The sequence below is a fragment of the Haliotis rubra genome, unplaced genomic scaffold, assembly GCF_003918875.1.
Source record: "Haliotis rubra isolate DU_JTF1 unplaced genomic scaffold, ASM391887v1 Scf947, whole genome shotgun sequence".
NCBI lineage: Eukaryota > Metazoa > Mollusca > Gastropoda > Lepetellida > Haliotidae > Haliotis > Haliotis rubra.
The window spans coordinates 110,974-124,094 of record NW_025767687.1 but is presented as its reverse complement, the minus strand read 5'-3'; the positions used below and the strand labels follow the sequence as shown (position 1 = coordinate 124,094).

The window sequence follows — 13,121 nt, the reverse complement described above, 5'->3', positions numbered from 1 at the left end:
TCGAGCACAACAACAACATCGCCTACGACGAGCTCTACTACATCGAGCACAACCACAACATCCCCCACGACGAGCTCCACTACATCAAGCACAACTACAACATCGCCCACGACGAGCTCCACTACGTCGAGCACAACTACAACATCGCCTACGACGAGCTCTACTACATCGAGCACAACTACAACATCGCCTACGACGAGCTCTACAACATCCAGCACAACCACTAAATCGCCTACGACAAGCTCCACTACATCCAGCACAACAACAACATCCCCCACGACGAGCTCCACTACATCGAGCACAACTACAACATCGCCTACGACGAGCTCTACTACACCCAGCACAACTACAACATCGCCTACAACGAGCGCCACGACCTCAAGTACCACAACATCGACGACAACAACAACGAGTACAACAACCAGTGCTCCTGACTATTTCTATTTTATGGCTTGTCAAGATTTTACAATAAATGCTGTTACTAAAGAAGAAGACTGGAAAAGACACGTTATCGATGACCACTACTGTTATTACTATGCTGAGCATATGTACAATACATATTATCCCTATGTTTATTGTTATACATCCAACTGGAACTCAAATAGTAGATTCACTACATCTGATTCCATGTATGCGTATGTCTATGACGAGGACCGTAAAGGCAAACAGTGTCAAGACCTTTGCCCTATGCTGGTAGATTGGATGAACGATTATGGTGTAGGAAGCCTTCTTTCAATTGATACGACAGTGACATGTTATTACTATGGTGCATATATGTATTGGCCTGACAATTATAACTACTGGTTGGACTACATTAATTCCGGGTGAAAAAAATGCACAGTAACTAACACAATCTGACGTTACATGCAGTGTTGGATCAATTTATATCAGTTCGTATATACAATAGTTTTCAATACGTTATGTCTAAAGATTCCTACATGCTTTAAATATAATGACAGGTTTAAAATAAAGGTTTCAGGGGGCATAAAAGAAGAGAATGCAATTTCTAGTGGTTTTCTTAAGTACTTTTTTGGTATGTACAGAATTCTCAGGTTATTAAGAGTATGACATGTAAAGAAAAAGTTAATGTCATTCCTCTTTTATAAAACATACATACACTTTAAAACATACAAATCAATTTACCTCACATGTTTATGAAGAATCAATCCTCATTTATAAAGAATCAATCCACATTGTTAAATAATACGTGTGGCTCCAATAATACGTTCACGCTTCTGTGCTGCTTTGACGATATATCTAATAATATTGAACATCATTTATATATGTTTGTGATCAGTGGATGGGCCTGATAATGCACAATTATATCTGGTAGATTTGTCATTCAAAACGAAGTGTCAACAAGTTTTTCACGAAATGTATCGCTTAGGTGAGAAATAAAATTGCATGACAATGCTCTGCAGACCATTGTGACGTCATCGATTCAAAGGCATCAGAATCAAGTGACATAACTAATTATGTTTTGGTTTGATGCATTTTTACACTACAGATACTGCTTCGTCATAACTAATTATGTTTTGGTTTGATGCATTTTTACACTAAAGATACTGCTTCGTCATGTTCAAAAAGCTGAAGAAGTTTGAAGAATCAGTGTACATGTTGCATATAACCTCACTCTTGTATCCCCCAAGTCGAAAGATATCAAGACCAGTTGAAAGTAAAGAGAAATGGATAATTGTTGATGAATTTGCCTTGATGCATGTTATTTAGCGTGCGATTTCTCATGTACATGTATATCTTAATAGGAAACTAATCCTTGAACATATACATTCTGCTAATGTGTTTTATAGAATGGGAAATCGCAAGCTTATCCAAGTCACGGTAAAACATACACTTTTACGCAAACCCAAATCTTCAATTTCTTCATATGCCAGATGAAGAATCTCTTTAATCTGGGGGTATTGTGTTCCAGGGCCCCGTTCCTCAAAGCGATCGTATTGTGTCAAAGTCTATGAATGGGAGTTACGATTCTTAGCGCTACGATCACTTTGAGAAGAAAGTTTGCAACACATACTGAGAAAGAATCAAAGTTGAATTTCTTATTGGTTTGATGTTCATTGGGATACATATATTTTTGGGATTGAAATTGAATATCAATATATTGTTGGGTTTTACTGAGGGATTTCAATATAGGCTATTGTTTTTTACTGGAAATATTGACACAACATTTGAATGTTCAGTGGAATCAAGGTGTTTTTACCATCTTTTAAAAAATCATGTCAATGGGCAAATTAACATTCCGTCTTCTAACAGCATGAAATTGATCTATATTCTGACATCGTGGCATATTAACATATTTGTATTTTACAAAAGAGACAACTGAACGCTTAATTGTATTATACCGACGATAACTGAACCTTCAAATAAAATATAGAAATTGCATTTTGAAAGTTATCTTTTTGACATATTGATTGTTTCATATATTTGAAATAAAGAATAATTTCACACTTTTTTCTGCCATTTTATGTTTTGATTCATGGCCTCTTTAGGTTGATGTAATGTCACCTCCAGTTACAAATCAGTGGTTTCTGCTAGGATGGCACTTAGAATCGCGATGACACAGTGTGTTTTGGCCATCCTAAAACCCTGCTTGTGAGGTAAATTGGATACATTTGCTGTGAATTTGACGGAAAGTTCAATATATATGATCGCTTCGCTAAGGCAGGATTTTGCGTGACCTCTGGTATACAGTCATTGTCTCTCGAGGTCAAATTATGTCTGAGAGAACAGATTGATGTTTCATATCTGTTTGAGAGGAAATCTTTTGTCTTGTTTAGACGTTGGGTGTACATTGGCATCATTTCATGATCACTTTGTTTTTTACTTAGAAATGATCTGATCGATGTTCATGCTGTTGATCACTGGATTGTCAGGTCCAGACTCGATTATTTACAGACCACCCCCATATAGCTGGAATATTGCTGAGTGCAGCATAAAACTAAACTCACTCACTAGAAATGAGGTTCGGTGGGGTAGCCTAGTGGATAAAGCGTTGGCTCGTCACGCCGAAGAACCCGGGTTCGAATCCCCACATGGGTATAATGTTTTAAAGCTAATTTCTGGTGTACCCCGCCGTGGTGTTGCTGGAATATTGCTAAAAGCGGCATAAAACCAAACCCAGTCAGTCAGTCACTAGAAATGATCATGTTCAACAGAGACTTTTTCGGATGTGGATGAAAATACAAGACTTTTTTTTTGAGGTTTTATTTTTTAGTTTATATTTCAGTACATCAGGGTTCGTACAGCAGTATATAAAACAATATGTTGGATATGATTACGTGTTCGTACAGTAGTATACAAGTTCCTACGGTTCCTACAGGGTAATTATTCTGATGGACAGAGTGTAGTGTTTATTTTAATAAAGAACATGCTCATACAGTAGAATATAAAGCAAACACTGTATATGGTTACCTGTTTGCACAGTAGCATACAAGTTCATACGGTTCATAACGGGTAATTATACTAATGAACAGAGTGTAGTGTTTGCTTTAATAAAGAACGTGTTCATGCCATGGCATATACGTTCATACAATTCCTACAAGGCAGCTATGCACTTCATACAACGTAGCTGTACAGATGGACAGGGTGTAGTGTTTGCTTTAATAAAGAACGTGTTCATGCCATGGCATATACGTTCATACAATTCCTACAAGGCAGCTATGCACTTCATACAACGTAGCTGTACAGATGGACAGGGTGTAGTGTTTGCTTTAATAAAAAGCAAACTGACAAAGGTTGATAGCAAGTTATAGTTCCAGTATTATTACAATTGTGCATATACGTATTCCTGTTAAAAAGCTTTTCCAATACAGAGGGAGAAAGCATTCACGAGCAAAACCAATTCAGGTGTCAGGTAGTAATATATCAATTTCTAGGCGAATGGATACCGTTGTGCCATTACGAGGTACATTCATGTTACTGTATAGATACAAAGAGAAGGATTAGTCACATTGCCAAAAATATCACACATGACAAGTAATGGTACTAGATAATCAATAGTTTCAAAAGTTAAATTATTAATGGTTAACTGATGAATTTATAGTATTTTTCAAGTGCAAGAGAATATGATCAGATTGTAGCAAAAATCTCATAAGACAATCAGAGGCAGTTGGTGTACCAATGTTTATCAAAAGATCATGCAATAATACTATTACCCAGTACATGGTACAGAAATAACGTTATGGTAAATATCAAGTAGTATTACTAATAACATGATATTAGTGAAGACAGTAATTTGGGTATGTATCATAAGTTCAGTTAATGGAATGTGGTATATCCATACTTATCAAAAGTAGCCATTTCTTACTGAAAGTGTTGGCTATCAGATCATATTTGCAATGTATTTTTCCGGTTTCATTATGTCCTTAACTATATTTAGTTAATACTGTTATTGTGAAGTGATTTTGTAATACAAAGCATCTGGGTAGACCAAAAAAGACAACTTCATTTGGGAGTTCACTTCTGCTAGTGCATCTTCTGGTCATAAATTCTGCTACCTGCTTCCAGAAACTATTAACGTGTGTACATTCACAATACACATGATGAATATCTTCATTTTCCACTTCACAAAAAACAGTATATATTTTTGTCTATTAATTTCATTTTTAGGAGTTCTTTTCTTGTGTATATTACTCTTTGTAAAACTTTATATTGAAAATCACACAATTTACTGTCCTTGTACAGGTTCTCGTTTGCGTATATATAAGTTTTCAATTCATAGCAGTATTAAACTCATTGTTCCATTTTAGACAAGAATGAGGTGGATCAGCGTTTTTGTGAAGGTTGTCGTAGTATATTCTGCATCCTTTAGATTCAGAAAGCAAGTCCATTAGAGGATTAGATAAGCTTAGGTTATTGAGTAGTATGTTGTTATTTTTTATTTTCACTCTCCATTCTGCAGGAATATTATTGATTAAACTTTCAAAGACAATAAAGGTGCCTTTAAGGTCTTTTTGATTTTGATTATATAATTTTGATAAATGAAAGAAAGCCTTCGTTACCACATACATCCTTTATAGCTGTGATTCCTTGTTTAAACCAGCTTTTTATAAAACACTTTGGGTTTTTGTTCTGATGGTTAAGCCATAAAGGTTCATTAAGGATATTCTGGATATCGTACGGAGTGCTATGATTTTGCAAGTAATAAGTGTTTCCAAACTGAAAAAGTGTCTTTCCAGAAAGGATTGTCTGTTAGAAAATAATTCTCGATATTAGCACCTACCAAGAATAAAGCTGGGAACGGAAAGTTCAGAAGCCTTGTCTCTTTTTTCATATATCGTCGCAGAAATGATATTTTTAGTGCTGAGATAAAATTATTTATGTCTACCATCCCAAATAAAGTTGAACAGGATCTTATAGAGGTTGTTAACAAATTCTTTTGGTGGATTTGGTAAGGCTGAGAATATATGAACTAATGTAAATAGTATCAATGATTTTATTAAAGTAATATTACCTATTAAGGTCAACTTTTGTCTCCTCCAGTTTGCCAGTAGTTTATGTATTGTTTCTAGTCTTTTCCTAGTATTTATGACCCAGAGATTGTCCAACTGTGAATTTAAAGTAATTCCCAATACTTCGAAGTCAGATTTTATGCAATTTAATTTTCTATCTTCACATAGTGTTACATTAGAGCCTGCCTTGGATCCTAGCCATATTGCTTTGGTCTTCTCAATATTCACCTTAAGTCCAGAAATTGGTGAAAAGTGTCCAGTGTATCTAGAGCAGTCTTCAAGCTATTCTCAGATCCATCAAGGAAAAGTTCTGTATCGTCAGCATATTGATCTAATTTATGTTCATTATTATTTGTTTCTATTCCTTTGATGTGGACATTATTTCTGATCATAATTCCAAGTACCTCTGCAACAAAAAGAAAGAGATATGGGGACACTGGATCGCCCTGACAACATCCCCGTTTTGAAAAAAGAGGACATGTGGCCATTTTGAATTACACATGAGTTAGCTTTGTTAGTGAGGATTCTAATCCATTCTATAATGTTTGGCCAAAAACCGAATTTCTTCACACTTTGAAAATAAATTGCTTTGAAACAGTATCAAATGCTTTTTCAAAATCTATTACAATTAACAGGCCCGGTCTATCCTCTTTTTTCAACTCATATATAATGTCATACAGGTTTCTAATATTATCAGTAATACATCGCCCAGGTATGAATCCTGTTTGATTTCCATCAATGAGATTCTGGAGTGTGTTTTTTAATCTGTTGGTGATACACGTACTTAAGATCTTGTAAAGTGTGTTTAAAGGGCAAGTGTACACGAAAAAATCATTTTGTTTCTTACATGAATCAAAATTCAGTTTTAGAATTATTACTTATTCATTTTTGGATATATGCACTCATCTTTTTCAACTTTGAAGAAAATACGTGTGAAAATGGTGCGCCGTTATGCATTCGATTTTAACCTGTTAGATATGACGTACACGTACTTAAGATCTTAATCTGTGAAAGACATCCAGTACCAGTTTGTCATAAACAACATGGCCTCGGATTCGTCGGTGAAGAATTTTCACTGAATCAAGAAAAGAGTGTTTAATAGCGAGATGGGGTGCCAATGTTTTAGGTATTTTCTATCTTTATTGCCTTTTGGTAAGCAAGTAGTAACACCTCTGTTTACAGTATCCGATAGCTTTTCTTCCACAAACCCTTCTGAAATAAACCTAAAAATCCATTTTCCTATGTCCTTCCAAAACAAATTAAAGAACTCTACTGGAAATCCATCAATTCCTGGACTCATTATTTTTCATGCTTTTTACGACAGTTGCTGTTTCTTTAAGTGTAATTGGTTCTTCCAGTCTATCAAATAAATCATCTTTCATTTCTGGAGTATCTATTGTTTCCATTATGTTTTCAGTCATCTCGTGGTCGGTTTCGGATTGCTCTGCATATAGTGTCTCATTTCTTATTTCTTTTCCATCAGTTATTATACATTTATTACTATTTATCACTTTATTGATTAGTTTATTTGTATAGTCTCTGTTCTCCAAATTGCAAAAATAATTTGAAGGTTTTTCTCCTTCTTCATACCACCTAAGTCGTGTAAAACCAAACAGTCAGTCAGTCAGTCAGTCATTAGACATGATCATGTTCAACAGAAACGCCTGACGTTTTCGGATGTGGATGAAAATGCAAGACTTGATGACTCTGCAGTAAATGAATACTAGTGAAATTCAAAGTACTACATCACAGCCTGTGAGTTACACAAAACCTTGGAACAATTACAACAATGTGGTTTATCCCTGTAGTTTGGGACGGGCATATTTCAAATTACTATAGATTCATAGAGGCCACATGCCACAAATACAAGAAAGTGGGTCACCTATCTTTTTCCGACAAAGGTCAGTCAAAGAGGGATAATTCATTTCAGCCATCTGTATACAGTCTATTGATGATGACGGTGACTACATTACCAGTGAAGTAAGTGGTCGGCAGAATGAAGATGATAACTTCGTTATTGGTAATTGAATATCATTGACAAATATTTGAGAACATTTATGTCCACCAAGAACATGAGAAAAACAAATTGCTATGGATGTTCATACTGAGTGGAGTAGACCCTTTGAAGGTTGACCACAAGTCCCGTGAAATGCTTCTGAACTTCAATGCTGTACCAAAAGGCCAATGAAAACGGATTTTGGTTGGCAGAGAGCAATGCTAATCCTTAAGACTTAGCTGAACTGAACCCTTTAGAAACACACACACACGCACACACGCGCGCGCGAAACTGTTAGTTAACATTTCCCAAGTGCAGGACATTTTACGAATGTTTCGTTGGTTGGTATTAACGCCGCTCTCAGTATTTGTTCAGCTATATGGCGCCAAATTAATTGTATCTGGACCAGACAATCCAGTGATCACGAGCATTGATCTACACAATAGAGACTATTGTATCTGAAATCTGTACTTGCTCATCGAAATCTGTATTTGTTCATCCTTGAAATAATAGTAAAGAGGAACCGTGTCGGTTTCTTCTGAACAGATATTGGCAATAACTTTGAATTCTGGGTCTCCACCCTCTAACTTAACCAACAGCTGACCAGAGCTTTTTCCTGAACAGCCAACTTGTAATAATTTTGAATACTCTCCGCAGGAAATTTGGACAGGTGAAGAAAAGGATCCATGAAAGTCCCAGCTAAATCGTAACTGGAAATATTCTTAGACGAAATTTGCAAAACCTGGATCACCAAAAGACTTGTCCCTTATCCTACATGTTTAAGATGCCTTATTCTCTGTAAGCAAGTAAACAAGTCCACATCTTTAATAGAGAGTGTGTCTACAGCCTCTAAACAAGAATTTAGAACCCGACTTTGACATTTTTATACGAAATCCAGGAGAGCTTGAACTATCCTTTCCTTGTTTATTACATTCAGTAAGTGAATAAAAGTCTGCCAAAGTAGCAGGCTGGTGCAACTGATCCACTTTCTACTCATCAAAACAAGCCCTAATGTCTCCTGAGACACAAGCAAAACCAGCTACCTCAAAATCTACATTTATCTCATTTAAAGAACACCATCTATCAAACAAAGATTCCTTCTCCCAAGCAAACTCTGATTGGAACATCGTTATTTACTATCCTACATGTTTAAGATGCAACATTATCCTGTTTACACGTCAATATCAGTTAAAGTTATTGATTTTGAGCTTACAATGCAAATAACTAATGCTCGAATACCCATTGAAGCGTAAGTGAGTTTAGTTTTACGCCGCATTCAGCAATATTCAAGCTATATGGCGGCGGTCTGTAAATAATCGAGTCTGGACCAGACATTCCAGTGATCAACAGCATGAGCATCGATCTGCGCAATTGGGAACCGATGACATGTGTCCGGACCTTCACGGATCGAGGAGTTGAAGAACTATCTACTAATAGGACATGTATTGACAGTAGACCTGGGAGTTTATTCAATACAAAATGAAAATATCACTACTTTATCCATATCAGCTGACTCAAACTTCATTTCTCCTGACACACTTTATGCAACGGCTGTCTTATCTCTTACATGGCACTAATGTCAGATGACCTCTTCCTCTTGTACAGCAATAAGTGGAACCATCTCCCTTATCTGTATCCTCCATGATGTAACGTACTCTCAGCAATTTAAAACTTCTATGACAAAGTGAGTGAATGAGTTTAGTTTTACGCCGCACTCACAATATTTAAGCTATATGGCGGCGGTTTGTAAATAATCGAGTCGGGACTCGACAATCCAGTGATCAACAGCATGAGCAACGATCTGCACAATTGGGAATCGATGACATGTGTCCACCAAGTCAGCGAGCCTGACCACCCGATCCCGTTAGTCGCCTCTTACCACAAGCATGGGTTACTAAATGCTCATTCTAACCCGGACCTTCACAGGTCCTCAGACAAAGGGGCCGACGCCATCATACAATTAAAATACGTCCCCGCCAAACCTAACAAATGAAACACACGTTTCATGTCAAATCACACAAACTTTTAATGAAGAATAACATTTTCCCGAGTAACTTCACCACAAAAGATCACGTACAAGAAAATGGTCGTATAAATAAGATGGATCTGGTTGATCTCATATATTCCTCAAAAAGCACACCCACAAAGGGACAAGCACATATAATAATGTGTTTCAACATTTTCCATCACAAAATCTATAAATTCTACCTGAAATACTCGAATTTGATTGGGCTCAAGGACATTTGTCATGAAACCTGAAAACTAACTTTACAGTCGTTAACCTTGAGAGTTGGATCCACGAGATGTCGACAACAGAGGTCCAGCCTCGCGAGATCAAAATCCTCGAGACAGCAGAGGACATTCAGAACCGGAGAGATGAAGTTCTGTCCCGCTACGGCAACTTCAAGTTCAGCTGCAGGGACCGCCGGGAACGTCTTGAGGACTCCCGCCGCTACCAGTACTTCAAGAGAGATGCTGACGAACTCGAGAGTTGGATCCACGAGAAGCTGCAGACTGCCTCAGACGAGAGCTACAGGGAGCCTATTAACCTGCAGGTGAATACTGTCAGCTTCCCTCACATGTTTGGTTTACAAGGATTTATATGGACCCGCTCCTTTAGCCTTTATCCTGCTGAATTAATTTCAGCATAAGGCGTTGTTAAGAGGGTGGGTGATTTCAAACAGTCGGTGTGCCATTAAATAAGGGACAACTGAAAAAAGATCTGGCACATTAATACTGGATAGTATTAACATTATTATCCAAAAATTTCCTGATAATTTCAAACATACAGAGGTTAATGACAAGGCAAACATAAGTAATGTTAATTGTCCTGAATTTACCTGAGTTCCTTGATTGACAGAAGAATGCGTTTCATATAAGGAACCTGAATAAATCGTTAAAATAGCGAAAACCTGTTTCAATATTCTTATTTCCGATATCTCATAATTATCTTACTTTAAATTCGTATATTTGTATTGGCAAATATCAGCGCAACGACAAATTAAAACACATTTCTGAAAACAAATAATCGAAAACGTTCGTCGTAAACAAACCGTCTAATTTCTATTTCATCACATATCTTATTTAAATGACACTATTACGTTTATTCCAACGTGTCATGTCATGAAAATTGCCGAATAAAATACATGATTTATGAATATTCACGAGTTGTAATTTCAAGTGTTATGGTTCATTATTGTCGACACAAACCCACAGAAAACCAGTGTTGAGCCGTGTTACATGTACGAAAACAAACATGGTGCGCTTTCAAACTCAAAAATGACTTTAATTTTTTTCTCAAACTGAACATACGTGTAATCTTGCTGTCATACCCCATGTGGAATTTTAAATGAATTCGATGAAAACTATATGAATGACCAAAAAGGTCAGACTAAAATATTCCCAGAGATAAATAATAATAATATTAATAATAATGTATTTATAAAGCGCCTAATATCCACCATAGAGATGCTCAGTGGCGCTGTGACAATATTGGTGAAGGAAATAGTTCATATATATTTACAGAAAGGCAGCAGTGAATAGATCGGTCTTTAGCAGAGATTTAAAAGTTTCTTTCGATCACTGACTGACTGAGTTTAGTTTTACGCCGGTTTTAGCATTATTCCAGCAATATCACGGCGGGGGACACCAGAAATGGGCTTCACACATTTTGCCCATGTGGGGAATTGAACCTGGGTCTTTGGCGTGACGAGCCAACGCTTTAACCATTAAGCTACCCCGCCGCCCCTTCTTTCGATGAAATGTTCCTGATTTCCTTAGGAAGACAGTTCCACAGTTTAGGGCTGGCACAGGAGAAGGCTCGGTCAGACAGTTGGTTTGGAGATCTGTGTTGGGTTAGAAGAGAGCCAGTGGAGGATCGGAGACTGAGGTACATACAGAGAGATGAGATGTTTGAGATAGTCAGGAAAGTTATCATTGTAGAGGCAGTCATGAGTCAGAATGAGGATTTTGAAGGTAATTCTTGCAGGGATGGGGAGCCAGTGTAGAGACTGTAGTACTGGGGTGATATGGTCATGACGATGAGTGTGGGTGAATCTTGCAGAATTTTGGATTCTTTGAAGTTTCTGGAGTGATTTATTTGAGAGGTTGGCATATAGTGAATTACAGTAGTCGAGTTTGGAAGTGACAAGACAATGCATCAGAAGATGTGAAATATATGCCCAATGTTAAAGATTGAAGTTGATTAATTACATACAAATATAATATTATTGTTTCGAAACTCGTAGTGATTTATAATTACAGTTCCTCAAACTGTTGGAAGCGCACGTACAATCACCACAACAAGCCCACAAGATCGTCAGAAATACGCTCAGCTGGACCAGTGAGAGCCGTTATGTCAACAAACGCACGTTCGTGTATTTGAATCTCTCACCGTCAATCGCATGATTCTTATCAAAAACTTCACATTGGACAGAACAATTCTGTTAGCTACGTTCTTAGTATTTTCAATATGCCGATATACATTTTCATGATTTTTTAAACAAACACGGGCTGGCACACGAGATTGTACGTGCGCTTCCAACAATTTTAGGAAATGTAATTATAAATCGCTACGACTTTCAAAACAATAATATTATATCTGTATGTAACTAATCAACTTTAATCTTTAACATTTGGCATATATTTACATTGTCTGGGAATATTTTAGTCTGACCTTCCTGTGGTCATTCATATATTTTTCAGCAAATTCAGTTAAAAGTCCACTTGTGGTATGACACCAAGGTTACACGTATGTTCAGTTTGAGAAATTTTATAAAAGTCATTTTTTGAGTTTCTGCTTTGGGATTTAATGTAGCGGGTTTTTTTACAAATTTTATTTGCTTATTCAAGAAAACAAATCCCATTTGTTATTATTAAACCCTTTTCAGAAATATAATTGGAAATATAAGGTGAATATCTGGTAATAATTACGTCAGAATATGTCTTGAACAAATATGTTTTTTTCTTTCTTTTAGTTGTACCAAGGAGGTTTAATTCTTGAGAATAAAAAGCAAAAACAACAACAGCAATACAATGTATGAGTACTTCGGTGATATTAAGTACCATTGGAATCAAACAGGAATAGAGCTATCGTTCCTGTTTGAAGTAGTTCTGATGATCCTACGCCAATATGAAATCCTTTCAGAGGGGCACGAGTCGCTATTCGGCTTGTCCCGAATAACACGAGTTGGTCACGAATTGTCTCCCGCATTCGTCACCACTCGCCCCTTTCCGTAACCTTCGCTATTCGGCTTGTCCCGGAATAACACGAGGTGGTCAAGAATGAAACCTATCAAGTGTAGGATGATTTAGACAATGCATCTGTGACTCTGGAGCTTCTCCAAATATTATTCCTAAGAAGGACGTGTCTGACCTTTCTAGTATTACTACCACTGACCATCAACTGGTGATGTGGAACAAGACACCTCTGACTCCTGTAGGTTCTCACCAAGCTGTTGTACTGAATCTGAAGAACGGAAATCTCTACTCTGTCAACTTTGTTGTTGAGCAGGAAAACCTGATGCCAATGCTGGGTATAGACACTGCCATGGAGATGGACTTAATTGATATTAAGGAACACAATATGGATATTGTGTCAGCAGTATCACCTCAAGTACTTTCAGATGGATCACTCTGGGATGGAAATATTAGAACAT

At 36.9% G+C, this 13,121-nt stretch overlaps 1 protein-coding gene and 1 long non-coding RNA gene across 2 annotated transcripts; both read left to right on the top strand.

Annotated features, from left to right (window-relative positions):
* Positions 1-57: 57 nt before the first annotated feature.
* On the top strand, positions 58-1,060 carry LOC124264833 (putative uncharacterized protein DDB_G0283705; the record flags this gene model as incomplete). The annotated part of the gene is made up of 3 exons (XM_046699617.1): positions 58-125; positions 336-412; positions 1,044-1,060. Coding segments are annotated over 3 exons (162 nt in total), but the record flags the coding sequence as incomplete, so codon positions are not given.
* A 136-nt stretch (positions 1,061-1,196) lies between these two features.
* On the top strand, positions 1,197-6,814 carry LOC124264842. The gene is made up of 3 exons (XR_006895270.1): positions 1,197-1,207; positions 1,670-1,675; positions 6,734-6,814. It is a non-coding gene; the product is annotated as an uncharacterized LOC124264842 (long non-coding RNA).
* The last annotated feature ends 6,307 nt before the right edge of the window (positions 6,815-13,121 follow it).